The 19,648-nt window shown below is 38.6% G+C and overlaps 1 protein-coding gene across 1 annotated transcript; it reads right to left on the bottom strand.

Annotated features, from left to right (window-relative positions):
• Positions 1 to 1,672: 1,672 nt before the first annotated feature.
• Positions 1,673 to 19,634, bottom strand: tmem150ab (transmembrane protein 150Ab). Its single transcript, XM_017724734.2, has 8 exons — positions 19,305 to 19,634; positions 18,587 to 18,770; positions 18,203 to 18,250; positions 18,017 to 18,103; positions 17,721 to 17,788; positions 17,274 to 17,401; positions 11,566 to 11,743; positions 1,673 to 4,783 (listed from the first exon to the last, which is right to left on the bottom strand). The coding sequence occupies exons 2-8, from the start codon at positions 18,649 to 18,651 to the stop codon at positions 4,473 to 4,475; spliced, it is 885 nt and encodes a 294-aa protein (XP_017580223.1). The 5' UTR covers positions 18,652 to 18,770; positions 19,305 to 19,634; the 3' UTR covers positions 1,673 to 4,472.
• Positions 19,635 to 19,648: the final 14 nt, after the last annotated feature.

Raw genomic sequence — 19,648 nt, 5'->3', positions numbered from 1 at the left:
ATGAATTAATAAAGAAAAGGAAAATTAAATATGCATATGATTAACCAATGTTAAGGCAACCGGAAACAAAAAGAATTCATTACATAGCTTTCAGGATATAATCTGGGAATTCCACAAATCTTTCAAGATTTCTGCAGAATTACATTGTTAAGATCAAAAGTCATTACAAAGTTTACAAATAAACAAAGGTAAAAAAACAACTACTGCTTAAAAAAGATAAAAAGCTGTACATTCTTTTTTGAAGTCTTTCTGTGACGATGATGTGCCAGTATTGGACTATCGTTTGGCTAATTGCTGACCACCTGTTGATCTGAAAAAATGTGTCAGCCTCCTTTCATCTTCCATCAATGACCCATTTTTAACCAATGGCCTAACATGTCTCAACATCTTTTATGTGATTGAATGCTACAAGCATGTAGCATCAAATGCTACAAGTACTGGCACCCCTGGTGAGCATGAACAAAAACTCTGAGGTCCACTCTTGTGGACTCTCCTCTTCAGCTCAAATGCCCAGGTTTTCTTCGGGGATTAGTTCAGGGGATTGGGATGCCCAGGAAAAACCTTGATTATATAGTGAGCAAACCACTGTTGTTTTGATTTTGAGATTTGTTTTGGATGACTACCCTGCAGGATGATCCGACCATGACCCAGTTTAAGCTTCCTGGCTGAAGCAATATCTGCTGGTACTTGATGGAGTCCATGATATGTGAACAAGGTATCCAAGAAAAACAGCCCCAGGTCATCACAGACCCAACACCATACTTCACAGTGGGGATGAGGTGTTTTCTACATGGCTATCTTTGTCCATACACCAAACCTTAATTATGTCTGATATTTGTTGACAAAAAGTTCTATTTAAATCTCATCTGACCACAGAATATGGTCCTGTGACATCAAAGGCTTTCTTTTGGAACCCTCCCAACAACTAATTAAATATGTGCCATCTGATCGTAGTTTGGGAGATGTACTGATCCCTAACTAGTGTCTGCAATTCATCAGCTGTGATAAATGGAGATTTTTTTATCATGCAAACTATCCTCCTCAATGTGCATAGGGTCTGTGCACTTGCTGGTAGATTCTAACCATCTCCAGTTGCTTTAAAATTCTTTATTATCGCCCTGATGGTGGAAATCTATTGTCAACTTTTTAACTATATTCTTGTAGCCATTTCCTAACTTGTGCAGATCAACAACCATTTGTTACACATCACTGCTATATTCTCTGGTTTTTCTTATAGAGATGGTTGACTATGGGAACACTACCTCGGTGAAACAGGAAGTCGCGGCTGACCATTTAAGTATTCCTAATCACTCAAGCTAACTTTAAAACATAAAAACATGAATGGAAATATACTTCAATTAGACTTAATTAAAAATTCTAGAGGTGGCAATAATTGTGGCATATTTATAACAACTTCCACTATTTGTGAAGGGGCACTATACATATTATACATTGCTAAGTCAGTAAAATACAATATTGGAGTATCTGACACACCCCGTCTCACTGTCAATCTTGTACATACTCTATTTCTTGCCCCAACCTAAAATCTTTTTACCGGTCTCCTCCCTTTCATCAGTATTTATCAGGAGAAATTAATTACAGATCACAGTCAGCTTATTTGTATCCAACACAGAAAGAGCAAACATTCTAAATAACTCCAAAAACTCAATTCTCATTCTTAATTGTCATTTATTCATTCATTTTTTTCTTTTGAATATTTCTAAACAAGTTGATGCATTTATAATACAACAAAGTTATTCTTTGGGCCATAATCAAATGAACTGTAATAAAAAAAATACTACTGCTTTAACAAAATTCAACCAAACAGTTCAAAAACTTCTCACAAAAAATTAGATACCCATTTACCAAAATGTGGACCCATGTGGGATTTTTACAATACTGTTCATTGTGACTACTCGTAGATCACTACACGAAATGTGGTCTTTGAGTATAAAACAAAGTTAAGTGCTTAGTTTAACATTTTATGCATGTGTGTTTATGGAGTGTTTTGGTGGGCTGGTAATTTTACAATTCTAAGTTTATCTTCTATCATAGAAATTCTCAGAGCTATGTGCAAACAGACTGACACAGCTAAAAACTGTGTTGTTTCAGTGTCAAACATGGGAAACAAAAAAGAAATAAACAAATAAACAACTGAACTTGAATACAAAACATATTGGTTGCTATTTTTTATTATACACAGCAACTTATTTGACATTATTTAAATTACATTAAATTATTGACTAACTGCTAAAAAGACTGTATGAAATCACAACTTATCGGAGCTTCACATTAGCAGATCCATTACTTTTGAAACTGTATTCAGGTTTCCAATTGTATTTCAGAATATTATTCTAAGCATGTGATGTGGCCTGTAATGAACTTTTCCTTCTGTCAGGAATACCTGCAATATTGTAAGGTTCACAAGGAAGCACTAGAGTATAAAACTTGAGTTTTATAAATAGTTTTAAACCCTACTCTGACATCTAAAGTATGCTTAGTGAGGTAAAATGGAAAACCTTAAAGCAAGTGCATTTATTTACAAGAAGGTTAGCTGGCAGTTCTAGCAGAGGTATAAGAATATGTAATACTGTTTGTAAGACATATTAAAGCACAAAATAAATTTATAAAATAAGAGAACATGTCTAAAGTTTATGGACTGGTTTTTGAAATATACCGTTTTTGCTAAAACAAACAAATAATTAAACAATACCTAAATTAGCTAAATTAGCAAAGAAAGAGTACACAATAATTCCACAATTGAACACAATAAAATACAATTACCTAATATCTCTTTAAATAAATCTTCTGTTTTAGAAAATTAGCTTCAATTCTCCTTGATGGCATATGGGCAAAAGCAATCTACACATAAAATCTACAAATAAATACCTGCCGAACTCTTAAATTCTCACAATCCATGTAGTTCAGTTACACAAAAGCATGGCAAAACATCTGGCTATATTTTCACAAAGCCATGATAGTTCACACATTCTAGAAATATTACTGTACTTCTGTCAGACAGAGGATACTAGAGCATAAAATAAAATAAAATCAAGCAATTAGTGTTATCACAATTATCACAGTGATTGCATTTGCTTTTGCTTTCTAAAGATGAAAGGTACAACATATAGCTTAATATAACTTTTCGTGAATGCTGGTCAAATGTTATGAAAGGCATCAAGGCAGAGACAATAGAAAACTCTTTCATTTTACAATAGCATGTCTTTTTCTGTCTCATATCCATACATACAGTATATATAATAAGCTGTTGATTTAAAATAAGAATAGCAGTACCTCTTGGTAAACGTACATCACTGAGTATCATATTGCCATGAAACTACTTACTGAAAAATAAACTTAGACAAAAGTAATCACAAATAATAATAAGTATATACACTGAACCTGATCATAAAAGCAATAGTGGAAAATCAGTGCAACCAAAAGAAGTGAGACCAGTGCTGTGCCAATAGCTTGTCCTCGCTTCACTGACCCGTGTTACAAGCATAAGTTATTTAGAAAGTAAGGATGAAAGGAAAGAACAGATTTAGTGAGCTTTACTCTCCCCTTAATTTTCTCAAAGAAAAATTCCAAAAAATCTTCATGATTAAATGGTTAAGATGTACACAAAGTTATTCAGATCTGATGTGAAATGATCCATTCTAAGGAAACTTAACGAGTCAGAATTTTTCACAGCATTGGTGAACCAGACATCTGAAGAGTCGAATGCCTCTAAAACCTACCTTACAAAAAGTTTTAACATGAAGTGGTTACAAATACACTTTGTTTATGAAACAACATTTATAACATTGTTTCACATACATATGACACATTGTTCTGTGGTACACTTGAGATTATAGACAAAAAAAAATATGCAAGGGGCTTGTAGGGCAAAAAAGTCACAAAATAAAACATATTTTTAAGATTTACCACTACTATACCATTCTCAATCTTAGATATAAAAACTCAGAAAACACGTGTAGCTTCACTGGTGTTGAGGCTATAAAATAGCCATAACTGTGTAATAGACATCACACTCCTGGTTTTACCAATGTAAAGAAATCTGTGTCAGAAAGATTCTCTACAATGTAATTCCAAATGACAGTGTTTACATCTTAGCCATTGAGTTCTGCAGTAATTGACAAACTGGAATTCCCCTTCCACTTTTTTTGGTGTTATTGCCAGGTCAATTAGATATTTAGAATCAATACTATACCATTTGTGGTGCGACTTATGAAAACTGTTTTATTACAGATATAAGGATTAAAGACTATCTGTGTGCTGGTTACTGCATTTTAGTTTGTTGAGTCTCAGGCAGAACCTTATATCTACAATTCATGGTAGCAATTCCTCCTCAGCAGTAACCAGTCTACAAAAAAGTACAGTAGATATTGCCATTCTAATGCTGTATTACATCAAAGCTGAGTGAAAAGTGAATCTGGGTTTTATCAGGACTGTAATATACTGGTCATTTGCTATATCATGGCAACACTCTCTGGGGTGCTGTTCAGGTGTGTAGAGGTGCTGCTACCTACAGGAGACTTCAGGCTGCGAGCACTGCAACCCATGGCCACACCCTTGCTGATGCCCCCGACAATGCCTCCAGAGCCTGGACGATTGTGTGGAATGTGTCTGACAAGGGCGGCCATCATGGTGTCGTTGTTGACAGTGCCAAACTCATAGGTGAAGGTGCCATAGTAAACCAGGATCAGGATGGTGAAAACCCACTCACAGATTGCAGCAGCATGTTGCAACACAAAGCTCTCATGAATAAAGAAAATACCACCTTGAAGAAAAAGACAGGTGATGTTAAGGAGCTCAATGTAAAAGCAATAATGAAAGACTAAATCGTTGTTTCATTTACTTTTATTATCATGTCTTCATTAACTTAAAAAGTGTTTTACATAGACTAGCAATTTATATTTAAAAACTAAAAATACGTTTGTTTTTACATTTGTAGTTCAGTTCCTTTTTTCCAGACAAAAGCAGAAACTAATATATTGTTAAATTTTTGTGGGCAGCAATGGCAGCATGTGCACAATGCAAGCCTCCTGCCAGGATTATATGTGACATTACTATTACTATTACTTGTACTTCTGCTTACATGCAAAACTGCATTAAACTGGCTGTTTTTGTACTCTGCACAGCCTCTAGTGTCTTACTGCTTTTATCAAATGTCAAAAACAAGGTGCAGTAATATATGAAAGAGCTTTGAAGCAGCATGCAGTGATTTGCTTGTATATACAATATTTTGCCCATTCCAAAAAAGTTGGGACACTGTGCAAAATGTAAACAGAATGCAATGTGTAAATAATTTTAAACAACATATATAATTTAAAAATGGCATCCACAAATACAAGTTCATTTAAGATGGAATGAGGTGAAGTGAAGAAGTGTCCTGTGGTCTGACAAATTTTAAAATTCTTTTTTGAAATCATGGACTTTGGGCTAAAGTGAAGAGGTAACACCCAGCTTATTATCACTGCACAGTTTAAAGCCAGCATCTGTGATGGTATGGGGGTGCATTAGTGCATTTAGCATGGGTGACTTCCAGATCTGTGAAAGCAAAATTAATGCTGAATGATATACACAGGTTTTGAACCAACATATGCTGCCTTCCAGATGAATTAAATAAGTAATTGTAAATTTAATTAAAGAATTAGAACGACCAAAATAAACATTTCAACACTATTCTTCCCACTTCCCACAACTGCTACATTCATATTAACGTACAGAATTTGTCAAGATCCATCCGCTTTGTTGGTTTCTGCCCCTGCTAAAAAAACCTAAAAAGCTAAAAGTGCTTTTTAGGTTCCAACCATCCATTGGCATAGGACCCTATTGTTTTTGCTTTAATTTTTTTATTATTATTTTTCTTCTGAAAAACTAAATGTGGAGAAGAGCCCGTAAGTCCTAGAGACACCAAAGTTTTTGGGTAGGTGTAGTTTAATTAATCCCTCTGAAAAATTCAAAATTAATTTAAGACTCCATAACTCGAGAATGCTTCAGCCAAAACATTGAAACATCACAGGCTTATTCAAGACAATATTCTGTGGATGTTATTCAGTTTTGGTGGGGGGGCATAATTCTCAAATTCAAGCTGAAACTCAGCAGATCTAGTACACAAAATATAGTATTTTACAAAAGTGAGTACAACCCTCACGTTTCTGCAAATATTTTATTATATCTTTTCATGGGACAACACTATAGAAACTTAGATATAACTGAAAGAAGTCAGTGTACAGTTTGTATAGCAGTATAGATTTACTGTCCTCTGAAAATAACTCAACACACAGCCATTAATGTCTAAATTGCTGGCAACACAAGTGAGTCCACCTCACAGTGAACATGTCCAAACCGTGCTCAAAGTGTCAATATTTTGTGTCTGCCTTAATCCTCTTGGGCATGGAATTCACCAGAGCTGCACAGGTTGATACTGGAATCCTCTTCCACTCCTCCATGATGACATCACAGCCTCGGTAGATGTTAGACACCTTGCACTACTCCTTCTTCCGATTGAGGATGCCCCACAGGTGCTCAATTGGGTTTAGGTCTGGAGAAATACTTGGCCAGTCCATCAATTTTACCTTCAGCAAGGCAGTTGTCATCTTCGAGGTGTGTTAGGGGTCATTATGTTTCGTGGTTGGTTAGTGTAGTGGGTAACACCTCTGCCTTCTACGCTGTAGACTGGGGTTCAATCCTCACCTGGGTACGCACCCTACACTACACCAATAAGAGTCCTTGGGCAAGACTCCTAACACTGCCTTCGCCTACCTCTGTAAAATGATCAAACTGTAAGTCACTCTGGATAAGAGTGTCTGCCAAATGCCATAAATGTAAATGTTATCATGTTGGAATAATGCCATGCGACACAGTTTCAGAAGGGAGATGATCATGCTCTGCTTCAGAATGTCACAGTACATGTTGGAATTCATGTTTCCCTTAATGAACCGCAGCTCCCCAGAGCTGGCAGCACTCATGCAGCTCCAGACCATGATGCTACCACCACCATGCTTGACTGTAGGCAAGAGCCACCACACATTTTGGACACCATCTGAGCCAAACAAGTTTATCTTGGTCTCGTCATACCACAGAACCTGGTTCCAGTAATCCATGTTCTTGGACTGCTTGTCTTCAGCAAACTGTTTGCAGGATTTCTTGTCTGTCAACTTCAGAAGAGGCTTCCTTCTGGGACGACGGCCATGCAGACAGAGTTGATGCATTGTGCAGCGTATGGTCTGAGCACTGACAGGTTGACCTCCCCCTTCATCAACCTCTGCAGCAATGCTGGTAGCACTCATGCGTCTTGTTTTTTAAGCCAACCTCTGGATATAACACTGAACACATGGACTCAACTTCTTTGGTCAACCCTGGCAAGACCTGTTCCGAGTGGAACCTGTCCTGAAAAACTGCTGTATGACCTTGGGCACCGTGCTATAGCTCAGTTTCAGGGTGTTAGCAATCTTCTTCTAGCCTAGGCCATCTTTGTAGAGAGCATGAATTCTATTTCTCACATCCTTAGAGAGTTCTTTGCTGTTATGCTGTTATGTATGCTGTTATAGTTAGATCTGCTGGAGTCACCAGCCACACTCTGGGGGAAATCATATTTATTACAATCATACCCCTGAGCAGAACTTATCTCTTTACTCTTCCTGAGATAATGAATGCCCTCCCATCCTGCTGAAGACTGACCATCAGGGCCTCCTCCTCACCATCACCAACCCGCTCTCCTGTTCATTTGTGCCAGCTGCAACACCATCAATGACATCACTGTGCCATCCAGATGTACCAGCATTGAGACAGAATGGGACTGTTTCAGCTCACTCCCACTTTTCATTAAGACTCAGTCAGAAACTGCCTCTGCCAGTGCGGTTTCTAAAGCTTTACCATCCAGTCTTCAAACAGAGATCCTCTTAGCTTTTATTTGGTATTTAGCTTATTAAATTGTAAGTACTGTTTGACTGGAGGAGGATGGGTCTCCCCTTGTGAGTCTTGGTTCCTCCCAAGGTTTCTTCCTCCAGACTGAGGGAGTTTTCCCTTGCCACCGTCACCTCTGGCTTACTCACTGGGGGATATGTTATAACTGTATGTTTTCAAACTTCTGTAAAGCTGCTTTTGTGACAACATTGTTGTAAAAAGTGCTATACAAATAAACTTGAATCGAATTCTTTGCCATGTGGTGCCATGTTGAATTTCCAGTGGCCAGTATGAGAGAATTGTACCCAGAACACCAAATTTAACATTCCTGCTCCCCATTCACCCCTGGACCCTTGTAACTCTAATGATTCACATGACACCAGGGAGTGACAATGACCCAATTGGGCACAATTTGGACATGTTCACTGTGAGGTGTACTCACTTGTGTTGCCAGCTATTTAGACATTAATGGCTGTGTGTTATTTTCAGAGGACAGTAAATCTATATTGCTATACAAGTTGTACACTGAGTAGGTTATATCCATGTTTCATTTCTATACTGTTGTCCCATGAAAAGACAAAATATTTACAGAAATGTGAGGGGTGTACTCACTTTTGTGAGATACTGTAAGTTATTCTTTAAGAAAAATTTGATACACTGAAATTTATGGCCGCCATCAGCCATCCGAATTCAGCAGGTTTTTCAGTTTTATCACTGACAAATAATCATGAAATGATTTTGACCCAAAATCTATATGAATCAAATGTAGAACAGTGTGACAAATAAATTTGTATTTACAAATGCATTTTAAAAATACATAGTTTTTTGGCAATCATTAACTGTTTGAAAACTATACTTTTCAAACCATTCTTTGGATTTTGATCCAAACTCTTCAAAACTGATCTAAAAATACTATCTGTCATTTCTAGGTAATCATCAAAAATGTTTTGACTTTTTCACCCATCATGATATTGCCCTATGAATTCATTACTGCGGCCATGGCAGTGCTAGCTTGATTTGCTATTTATCATCAGTCTTTCGTCCAATCCTTTCAAAACTTCTGCTATTTATTTAAATTGCAACGTTTGGTCCAGACAGACCTTGCATTAGAGGTGCATTAGCACTCAAAACTACAACGGTTATTACAAAGTCTACAAATAAGTGAGTGGTGCCATTTGATTCAGTTCACTGAACTGAATAGCTTTATTATATGTTATGTCAGAACTTTCACTCACTGTTGGGTATTTTTGCTTAAATTTGTTTGGCACACTGTTCCACCCAGGTTTCCTATTTGGCCTAAATGGGCTCATGCCTGCTTGGACCCACTTATTACTGACTGTGGCTTATATTGCTTGTTTTAGCGCCTCCAATGTCCTGCCCTGTAATCAGTTCTTACCTGTTCCTAGTTCCAGGCCTGCGTTGATAATGATTTGATGTTCTCAGTTGTTTTTGTCATCAGTGTTTGTACATATACCCCTTCATGTAGCCAGCATTGTTTATGTTCATGGCATTTTTTTTTCCTGCTTGTGTGTGCTTTGCATGTGTCTAGCTTGAGAGTTTCATTGTTTTCATAGACTGTTTATGTTTATTTTAGTTCTTACTGTTATCAGGTTTTCATGTTTCAGATTCCTGTACCCTTTCTCTACCTGCCTGTTATTTGGATGTTCCTGGTAAAGACTTTAATAGAACTAATTTGCATTTGTATCCTGTGTCTTTGTCTGCCTTGCCAGCTTCCACATTATGGAATTGTGCTGCATTTTTGAGTTGCTGCTACAATGTTGAAATAAGCTCTGTTAATTATAAGTGATTCTCTGGGTCACAGTAATTAAATTTTTTTATCTGCATTATTTTGGGTTGTGTTTTATAGCTCCTAGCTGCCAGCTGAGAAAGTATGCCAATAGTCACCTTGTTACACCAGCAATGTGATGTAGTTAAAGATGTAGTTAAACCTATATATGCTTGAGACACACTGCAGTCTTCTTGCTTCTCTATTACTTATCAGACTGAGTAATTTGTTAACTCAATGCAGCCCAGTGGCTTTGTATGAGCTTCAAAACTTTCATCCTTCATGGGCTGTTTCTTCATTGACCCTCTGGACTTCAGGAAGCTTAAGAGTGAGCCACCACCATCTCAGTCACTCTATCCGCATCTGAAGATTACTGGCCAGCCTGCTTTTGTGCTGCACTTGAGCTAGGTCAGTGTCCAGTGGCTACATTTCACTGAGAAACATAGGTCCCTCCACAGATTTTGCCATTATACACTCTCAGAAATAAAGGTAGTAAAGTTTCTCTTGTCACTGGGCTACACCTCAGTACCTTTAGTCAGGGAACATAATTGTACCATAATCTACTGAAATTATATTTTCTAAATTGTATTTACTCACACCCAAACTCGTCTCCAAGGCTTTTATTTATATACACATACATACTTTTCACCTGGAAAAACTTCAATGGGACCACCACTGATGTACCTTTGAGGAACATTTACAATGTTTGTACCTTAATAAAAAAAAAAGTACCTGCACAGCACCTTTATTTCTAACAGTGTACTCCCTAGTTGCTGCTCACCTATTCTCTTAAAACAGCACTTGCTTCACTTACTTCAGGTAAGCCACAGCACTGAGTTAAATTGGCTAGCCTGCCCTACTTCATGTTGCACATGGCTCACCGGTCCTCCTCTGCAGTGGTACCTTTAATAATTTAATTAATTTCAGCTAAGCTAAAGGCGCTATTAGCTCCATCGGCCAGCGGGCATACACCAGCCCCCTCGGGCTGCTTGAGCTAAGACAGTGCCCAGCAGCTATGTTTCACACTGCGAGTCCCAGCTCATGTTAAAACTCACCAATCCTCCTTAAAAAGTGCTTTGCTGCTTTAGCCAAGCTACTTATTCTACGGGCTACTTGGAAATGGCGGAGCTTCCACAGAGCTTGCCACTATACTGCGAGCCCTGACTCCCATGACTCACTGGCTCTACTCAAACAGTGTTTGCTTTGCAGTCAGTGCCCAATCTGCATAAAGGGGCTCGCAACTACATGCCACACTGTTTGCCCATCATGCTGGCCTACTCTTAAATGAACTGCGCCATTATACTGCTGACTCAGTATAGGAGAGATTAGCAGGGCTGGAGGCTGAAAATGATGCAATGCTCCGTGCTTCTGCCAAGAGCAAGCATGCAAAACGCTGCTTAGACAACAAGCCAAAGGTGCCGTGGAATAAAGGCAGATCCACAGCTGGGTCAGACATGAAAGAAGGGGTAGTACATCTGTAGTTTAACTGTGGTTATATGAACAATGGGTGATCTCGAGGGTTCTTGGTCACTCGTGACAAGAGTCTGTGAGAAAAGACCAGCCTCTGGAAGAAGACAGTTTGACTCAAGCATATATTGGCATATATACACATTTTTATTTCCATGCCTTGGCTGACTAAGTTATGCACACAAGCCTTGAGTATGAATGACACATTGGTCTCAACCCGTGCTCCTACATAAATTATTATTAAATAAAACTACCTGCCAAACTTAGTATGTCGAACCAGATTGAGTGGGCTGGAACACAGCCAACTGCTAAGTAGAGAAAGTAGAGAAGTTTCTCAACTACTGTTTTACACAAACATCTTGCAGCTTACAATTAACTGAGCGATTGTGTAAGGATACTGAGAATGAGGGACACCAGCGCTCCAGCTGACAGACCCACTCGCATGTGGGCCATCCAGTAGTCCAGTGCTGTCTCAGCAATGCGGTATGTCAGCACACACTGTAGGCACACAAACATCAGGCCTGCAGGAAATGCCACACCAGCCCCCACATAGTGCAGAGTCCTAGCATGGTCAACCTGAGGGACAGAGAGAGAAAGAAAATAAAACACATTGTAAACACTAATAGTCAACTAAAATTAGGGGTGCACGACATATTGGCAGCCAGTATATTATTTGCTGATCAATGGGAAAAACTTACTAATTACTGAAGGAAGGTGTAAGAACGTTCTGCGCATAGCAAAAGGTTTATAACATTCAACATGGCCGAGCAGAAACTGGTCTGCCGAGGAGACGAGGTTTATACACTGAGCTTTAAAAGATGGTGGTGGGACGAACGTCCAGCTTATGTGTCTCAGAGCATGACGTCTTCTTTATACATGTACATGTGAAGGACGTTTTTCTGAGCCTGACATCAGTTTAAAGCAATTAAAAACACAAGCGCGCCAACTGGAAACTCATCTCACGCCGACTGGGCCTCACGGGATGTTCGCTGTCATGCTAGTGTTTACTCTAAGCGCTACTCCACACATGCGCGTCATTTTGCATTGGATTACCTTTAGTGCGAACATAAACGAAGATTTATCAGATTGTTGAATAGAGTGAGCATATAAACACCTCAGTCTGAATCTGTAATCCGATTGTATTCAACCAGATTGGCAAAAATCTTGGCATGTAAACACAGCCACTGACGTGGTGGTGGTGTGTTAGTGGGTGTTGCACTGGTCTGAGTGGGTCATACACAGCAGTGCTTCTGGGGTTTTTAAAACACCTTAGTGTCACTGCTGGACTGAGAATAGTCCACCAACTAAAAATATCCAGCCAGCAGTGTCCTGTGACCACTGATGAAGGACTAGATGAAGATTAGCTCATACTGTACAGCAAGAGATGTCATCTCTCTTTTTACATCTACAGGGTGAACCGACAACGCAAGTGCGTCTAATAGAGTAGATAGTAAGTGGACAATGTTTAAAAATGAGCGTAGAAACAAGGAGGTGCTATGTCTGATTGGTGCATGTACAGATATTCACATTCAGATTCTAACTTCAGCAACACTTTAGCCTCAAAATTCTCATGACGTAAGTAACTATGGCTCTGGATGGGGTGAGAATCAGGCCTGAATAATCTCTCCACTTCTGCAGAAGTGCTGTGGCTCCACAGCAGAAGTAGATTTTTGGAGTTAACGCATAACTGCTAATTCACCTACCTTTAACACTGAAGACTGACGTACAGACTGTTGATCACACAACAACACAGAGCACAAAACAAATTGATAATTTGGAGATGAATGGACTTTACATGACTTTCTATTTATAAAATCACTGGTTTCCTGATGCGTTTAATCTGCAGCAACTCGCTAAAATGAAGTCAGCTTCTCTTTCTCTCGCTCCACCTTAAATGGCGCAACAGTACAATCTGGCGCCTCAGGCGCCATATAAGGTTGAACGGGACAACTTGAACGAGAAGCTAGAGGATGAGAAGCGACTTGAACCTTGTAAAAAGTTGAACATTGAGAGACAATTTACAAGAAAGTCTAAGTTTCCTGAGATGTGAGAAAAGCTGAGCTAAAGGTTAAAGCAGAGCAAAGTAAGTCTGTGTTTGCGTTTATATTTTTAGCCTGTACTACAGCATCAGCACATACAGAGATATTCTTACAGCCAAGACAGTAAAACGGACATAAAATGTGCCTCCCAAGGTGGTTTCATTATTGATGAAAGGATAAAACAGCTCTTATTAACACTTTGGTTGCCCCCCACAGCCCCCCCCCCCCGAGTTAAGCCCACTAGTATGGGGTGATCAGCCCGTGCGGCGAGCTGTGCCCGTTTGCTCTAACTGTCTGCGTCTCAGTCAGGATTGCATAGTCACCACCAGGCCAGTGAATGACCGCACTCTATGGTTCAGGTTTTGCTCAGATAGACTGAAGCCTGTAGTCAAAACGTTCGCTACAGCTACACAGAAAAATGTAGCCGCTACAGCTACTAGCTAGATTTCATAAAACTGTAGCGGCTACAGCTAGTAGCTACAAATATTTGTAGCCAACTACAAAAAGTAGTGCACTACTTTGCTACGCCCCCCCATCCCTGTCTATTTCACCTTGTTTTTAGGTTGTGCATGCAGTTAAGCATTTTCTCACTGGTGATCGTGGTGCAAGGACAGAAAATACATATTTTTTAATTTTCCAAGTGAAACATTAACACTTCCTCTACAGGAAACAAACTTAAATATGTTACTTAAATATAAACATGTTGAATATAGCAAATAAACAATAAGTCCAAATAAGTGATCATTGTGCTATTGCTTGTATACGATCGGGCTGTTCTGTCAAACGTTCACCGTTGATCCTGACAAAGCGCTCATTGAGGAAGCTGGATATGCATTCCTTTCTTCTAGATGTTGCGGCAGTGCCTTGGGAAACAATCAATTCTATGCATTCCTTAGATGATGCCTGGTCTTTTTTTAAGAGTAAATTTAGTCTGTTCATAGATAAACACGCTCCTATGAAAAGATTTAGGACTAAAAATCATTATAGTCCCTGGTTTTCCAATGACCTGGCAAAGTTAATCCATAAAAAGAACATCCTTTGGCAAAAAGCCCGTTCCTCTCAATCTCCTGCTGATTGGCTTGCCTTCAGGCAATGTCGGAATAAAGCAACACAAGCAATCAGGAATGCAAAAATTTCCCATTTTAAGGAGAAATTTTCTACTTGTGGCTCTGACGCAAGGAAGTTCTGGAAAACAGTAAAGTCTATGGAAAACAAACTTGTTTCCCCCCACTTGCCAATGTCCATGGTATTCAATAATGTTGTTGTTAGTGATAAGCCTCATATGGCTTCACTTCTTAACCATTATTTAATTAATTCAACCAAACCTTTTACTCTCCCCGACCCAGTCGCTGCTTTGTCAGTTGCTCAGCCTTCCTGCTCCAGCAATGCTGGTTTCTCTTTCAAACCCATTTCTATATTAGAGGTGCGGGATGAACTCACTAAATTCAACCCAAATAAATCGGCTGCCTTTGACGGACTCGATCCCATGTTTTTAAAAGCATCTGCTCACATCATTGCTGCTCCCATTACAAAAATATTTAACTTGTCTCTACAGCTCTCTGTTTTTCCCTCTGACTGGAAATCAGCCATGATTTTTCCCCTTTTTAAAGGTGGCTCTGTTTCAGACCCCGACTGTTATCGACCTATTTCTATTTTACCATGCTTAGCGAAAATCTTGGAGAGGTTGGTTTATAAACAGCTAACCCATTTTCCTGATTCAAATGATATCCTATCTGACGTTCAATCTGGTTTTCGTGCTGGTCATGGATGCTTGACTGCTATTACAAAGGTCCTTGATGACATTATTACAGCATTGGACAGCAAAAAGGCCTGTATAGCTGCTTTTATTGACCTGGCCAAAGCCTTTGATTCAGTTGATCATAGGATCCTTCTACGTCGACTTTCCAGCATTGGTCTGTCTACTACTTGCTGTGATTGGTTTGCCAGCTATTTATCTGAATGTGTCCAGCAGCTGAAAACAGAAAACAGTGTCAGAAGCATTAACCATCTCCAAAGGTGTGCCTCAGGGCTCCATCTTGGGACCAACTTTGTTTTCCATCTACATTAATGATGTAGCCAAAGTTGCTGGTAACTCTAAAATCCATCTATACGCTGATGACACCATACTTTATTCAGTTGTCCCATCACTTCATTCTGCAGCATCTACACTTCAATTGAGTCTCACCTCAGTAGAGCAGTCCTTTCATAACCTTCATCTCCGCCTTAATACTAATAAGACCAAATGCATTATCTTTAGTCGAAAAAAAGATGCTGCTAACCCCCCCAAGATCAGCTGTGCTAATGGCATTACTTTGGAATTTGTTCAATCTTACAAATATTTAGGCATCTGGTTGGACTTGTCTCTGTCTTTCTCCACAATAACCTCCAGAAGAAAGTCAAAGCTAGACTAGCTTTTCTTTTTCGTAATAAAGCCTCTTTTACTTATGCAGCCAAGCTTACTCTTGTTAAAATGACAATACTTCCAATTTTGGACTATGGTGACATCATCTATAAAATGGCATCATGCACTGTTCTTCGAAAACTAGACACACTTTATCATTCTGCCATCCGCTTTGCCACTAATGCACCTTTCAATACTCATTACTGTGATCTCTATAAACTGGTGGGCTTGCCCTCACTTTATACTCGGCGGCGCCATCATTGGTTTCACTTCATCTACAAGACGATCTTGGCCATAACACCACCATATCTGTCGTCTCTTCTTCACGTAGCCAATAATAAATATCGCACATGGTCAAGTGAATACATCAAGCTCACCATTCCCAAAACTTGCAGTACCTTTGGCTGCAATTCCTTTCGTTTTTCAGCAGCAAATGATTGGAATACTTTACAAACCACCCTTAAACTTGCAATTTTAACACCTCTTACCACTTTCAAGCATACAATTAAACATACAATAGTAAACTGTTGCTCTTGTTAATAATCATGGATAAAAATAATGCACATACTCATACATACTCATTTTTCTCTATCCTTACTCCTGCTTTTTTCATATTTTTTGGTTTGTTTTATGTAAATCTGTATTTTTTTGTTTGTTCTGTTATGTTTTACTTTTGGTATGTATACTTGTTTTTGTATGTATCTGTTTTTATGTGCCGTGGGCCTATTTTATTGGGGCCTTTCGGCCAGGTCATGTTTGTAAATGAGAACTGGTTCTCAAACATTTTACCTGGTAAAATAAAGGTTTAAAATAAACAATAAGTATGCATTACAACAGCACTGTGTAATATTTTTGTTAAAACTAAAAGTAGTAACAGCACTGAATATTGAGAAAAAAAAGAACACACTAAAATATGGTGCGCATGTGCCACCCCTGGAGTTTTTCAGACCACGTCATGTCTTTATGAATTAACGAATTTCCACCAGAGCGGTCTCAAAATCCCCAAATTCTACAATGTAGTGTGATCTATGTAGAGGATATTCACTTATTTTTACATATTTACATATTTCACTTAGAAAATCAACAAAGCACATATTTGACAGGGGCACCTAAACTTTTGCATACAACTGCATGCATGCGGACCTTGTCCGTCTGAGAGGTGTTTACATGGCTGGTTTGTCCAAGTTTTAAAAAAAAAAAAATCTTTTTATTAATGTAAAATAATCAACAAAAATTTTTTTTGTTTGAAATTGTTTGAAATTCAAGGGCATTTTACATACAAATCAAAGTATGGCAAAACATACCAAACATTTGAGCTAATCAGAATACAATAAGTTAAATGATGATGTCGGTTATAAAATTTTTAAATGCTTGTATGCCATTTTATTACATTTATATTGCTATTTTTTATTTTGAAGAAGTTTTACACTTTGTCCCAGTTATTTCTGATCTTGAGGTCTAAATAAGAGTAAGTATAGTGTGTACCCCTAAAGCAATTATTTCTATTAAAGAATGTACAGATTAATCCACTTAATATGTCCATGAACTTTATACTAAATACATTTTTTTTAACTATCATTGGTGCATCCCAAGTTAAAACAAAGTTTAGTCAGGGACAAATTCTCTATTCACAATAAAAAGTTCTTTTCACATTCCATGCACTCACCTGGAAGTTGCCCACCATAACGAGCCCCAGGGCATTTATGCAGCCAGACACCATAGCACTGGTGTTGACCCAGCACTGGTGGCTGTGCTCAATCACCTGAGCATAGCGCAATATACACACCATCACCACTTTAGAGAGAAAGAGAGAAATGATAAATCTGTGGAAAACATAATCTTGTGAAAACATCATCAAAGAAAAAGAAAAGAACATTTAAATTGAATTATACAAATAACTGAGAACAGCCAATACTCTCATCGGACATTATTACTTAGATACCAAGCCAGAGAGGTGTCTTATCAAGATTTGAACGGATTTGCATAAACTTGATTGAACTCAAACACGGGGCAGTATTACATTTTTCTATACAATGCCAAAAGAAAACAGCACAAATTTATTCCAAGTATTGTGATGCCCTTGTTGATTTCATGTTGTTTTATCTGCACTTACCCATAAAGGCCCCAACATTGCCAATGAGACTGAAAAGACAGCTTTCAGGTGGGTAGCAACCACACTTGCTGTAAAAAAACAAGAAATTGAAAAATTAGTGGTGGACTGTTTTGAAAGACACTGGTATTCAGACACTTCCATTATTTATACACAAACAAATTGCAACTTAAAACAATTTAAGAACTAGGCCATCCATAAAGAATCTAAAAAAATCTACTAAATCTGACAAAAATCTGAGACCTGACTAGAGATTTAGTGTTTCAAAGCACATAAACTGGGCTTTAAAAAAAACGAACCTGATGAGAGGAATGTCCTGCGGAGCACAACATGTCTTAGGGAAGGCCCTTTTAGCTGTCTCCTTGCTACATGTTACATTATACGTCCTGCAAAGCATGCATAAATTAGTGGCAGACCTCTGACCTACATTATTAACTTCTGTTCAACTTGAGCTAATTGAAGGCATATGAAAGTTGCTGACTTACCAATTTTCTACTGGACAGACATGGTGGTTCATCACTGCCATGGCATATCTGAATTAAAAGGTTTTATCTTCACATAGTCACATGGCAACATTTATGATTAAAGCTTTGCTGGTTTACACAAGACAAACTTTAACCAGTGACAAAACCTGCATAATTTAAGTAAACAACAACACAGAAAAACCTTTCCCTTACATAGAAAAAGACTATAGGGAAATATAAGACCTGTGAAGTGCCCCACAGAAAACTATTGTAATCTCTCTAATTTATTAGAACAGCCTTATAGGAATCCTGCAGAATTCCTGCAGTTATACCACAGATTGGGCTAGCAACTATGCATCCTGTCAATTTTCAGAGAGTAGATATATAATCTTTTTACGGACTTACACTATCCATATCCCTGTGATCGAGAAGGCAGACAGGCTGACTGGCAAGACGATCCAGGCGGTCATTAGGCAGCTTTTGTGAAGCCTGTGTCCAAATCATGAGGGTGCTGTGGGACCAGGGGTATGGTGATATGATGTTAGGTGGAACCAATTGACGCCATGCAGTGCAGTGGATTTGAGAGGACCTGGGGATAACACAGCTCCTTTAACTACATTTGTAAGCCTTCAGATGTTAAACAACCTAAAAAGACTGCTGAGAGAAACTGATGGTTTGCACCAATGAAGGACAATATTGCTTCCCAAAGTCCATCCTGAGAATCTCATGCTCTGTAACTATATATCTGTTTCCACTAATTCCCCACTCAAGGAGAGTGTGCTTATTAGTTAACAGGATGATTTAGATGTGCTAAATGATGCACAAATATATGCATAGTACGGTAGTAGTATTATTCAAATAATAAGGCTACAATTGCAAGATAATGAACAGGTAACAAAATACTGAGAGATATGGCACAAACTATGTTGTACCTTAATGCTGCGTTAGCTAGTGAGCCGAAAGCTAATCTGCTGGTCGTTGCAACTGTAAACAGCTTGCGTAAAGATTCATCCGTAAAACAAAGCTTTATATTACGTTTAAGCGAAAAGTATTTGTTAAAGGTATACATTTATCGCGTGTCTGTTATTACTGTGTAACGTAACATAAAATGAGACAACACTACCTTGCCGCAGGCCCTTTCACTCATCAGCGGCTGCTTCTGCCGCATGTTCCCAAGCAGTATCGATGAACGTGCAGTAACGCTTCATATTTCAGACATCAGAGGGCGCACGAGGGAATTATTAAGCAAATGCGGATCTTTATGACAAGAACCTACATTTATCTTAAGACAAGTGAACGAGCTCAAAATATTCTGAGTATGTGTCCCCAAGTGTATGTATATATTTTTTTAACTGCGCGTAACATAAAAATACATGTGGTGCGGTCCAACATGTCCCAGAAGGCCACGATGTGAACGGAAGCAGTGACGGGAGGTCAAAGTTTAGAGTTCGCTGGCCAAATCAGAGG

Source organism: Pygocentrus nattereri, chromosome 23, assembly GCF_015220715.1.
Source record: "Pygocentrus nattereri isolate fPygNat1 chromosome 23, fPygNat1.pri, whole genome shotgun sequence".
Taxonomy (NCBI): domain Eukaryota; kingdom Metazoa; phylum Chordata; class Actinopteri; order Characiformes; family Serrasalmidae; genus Pygocentrus; species Pygocentrus nattereri.
Note: the sequence above shows the minus strand (reverse complement) of the source record. Positions and strands in the feature narration are given on the sequence as shown.

Bases quoted from the DNA above. Each gene is read 5' to 3' on its own strand.
- tmem150ab (XM_017724734.2), bottom strand. From the start codon at position 18,651: ATGACCGCCTGGATCGTCTTGCCAGTCAGCCTGTCTGCCTTCTCGATC. The intron at 18,251-18,586 runs GTAAGTCCGTAA...CTTTTAATTCAG, and splicing joins ATCACAGGGATATGGATAGT to ATATGCCATGGCAGTGATGA. The intron at 18,104-18,202 runs GTAAGTCAGCAA...CATGCTTTGCAG, and splicing joins GTCTGTCCAGTAGAAAATTG to GACGTATAATGTAACATGTA.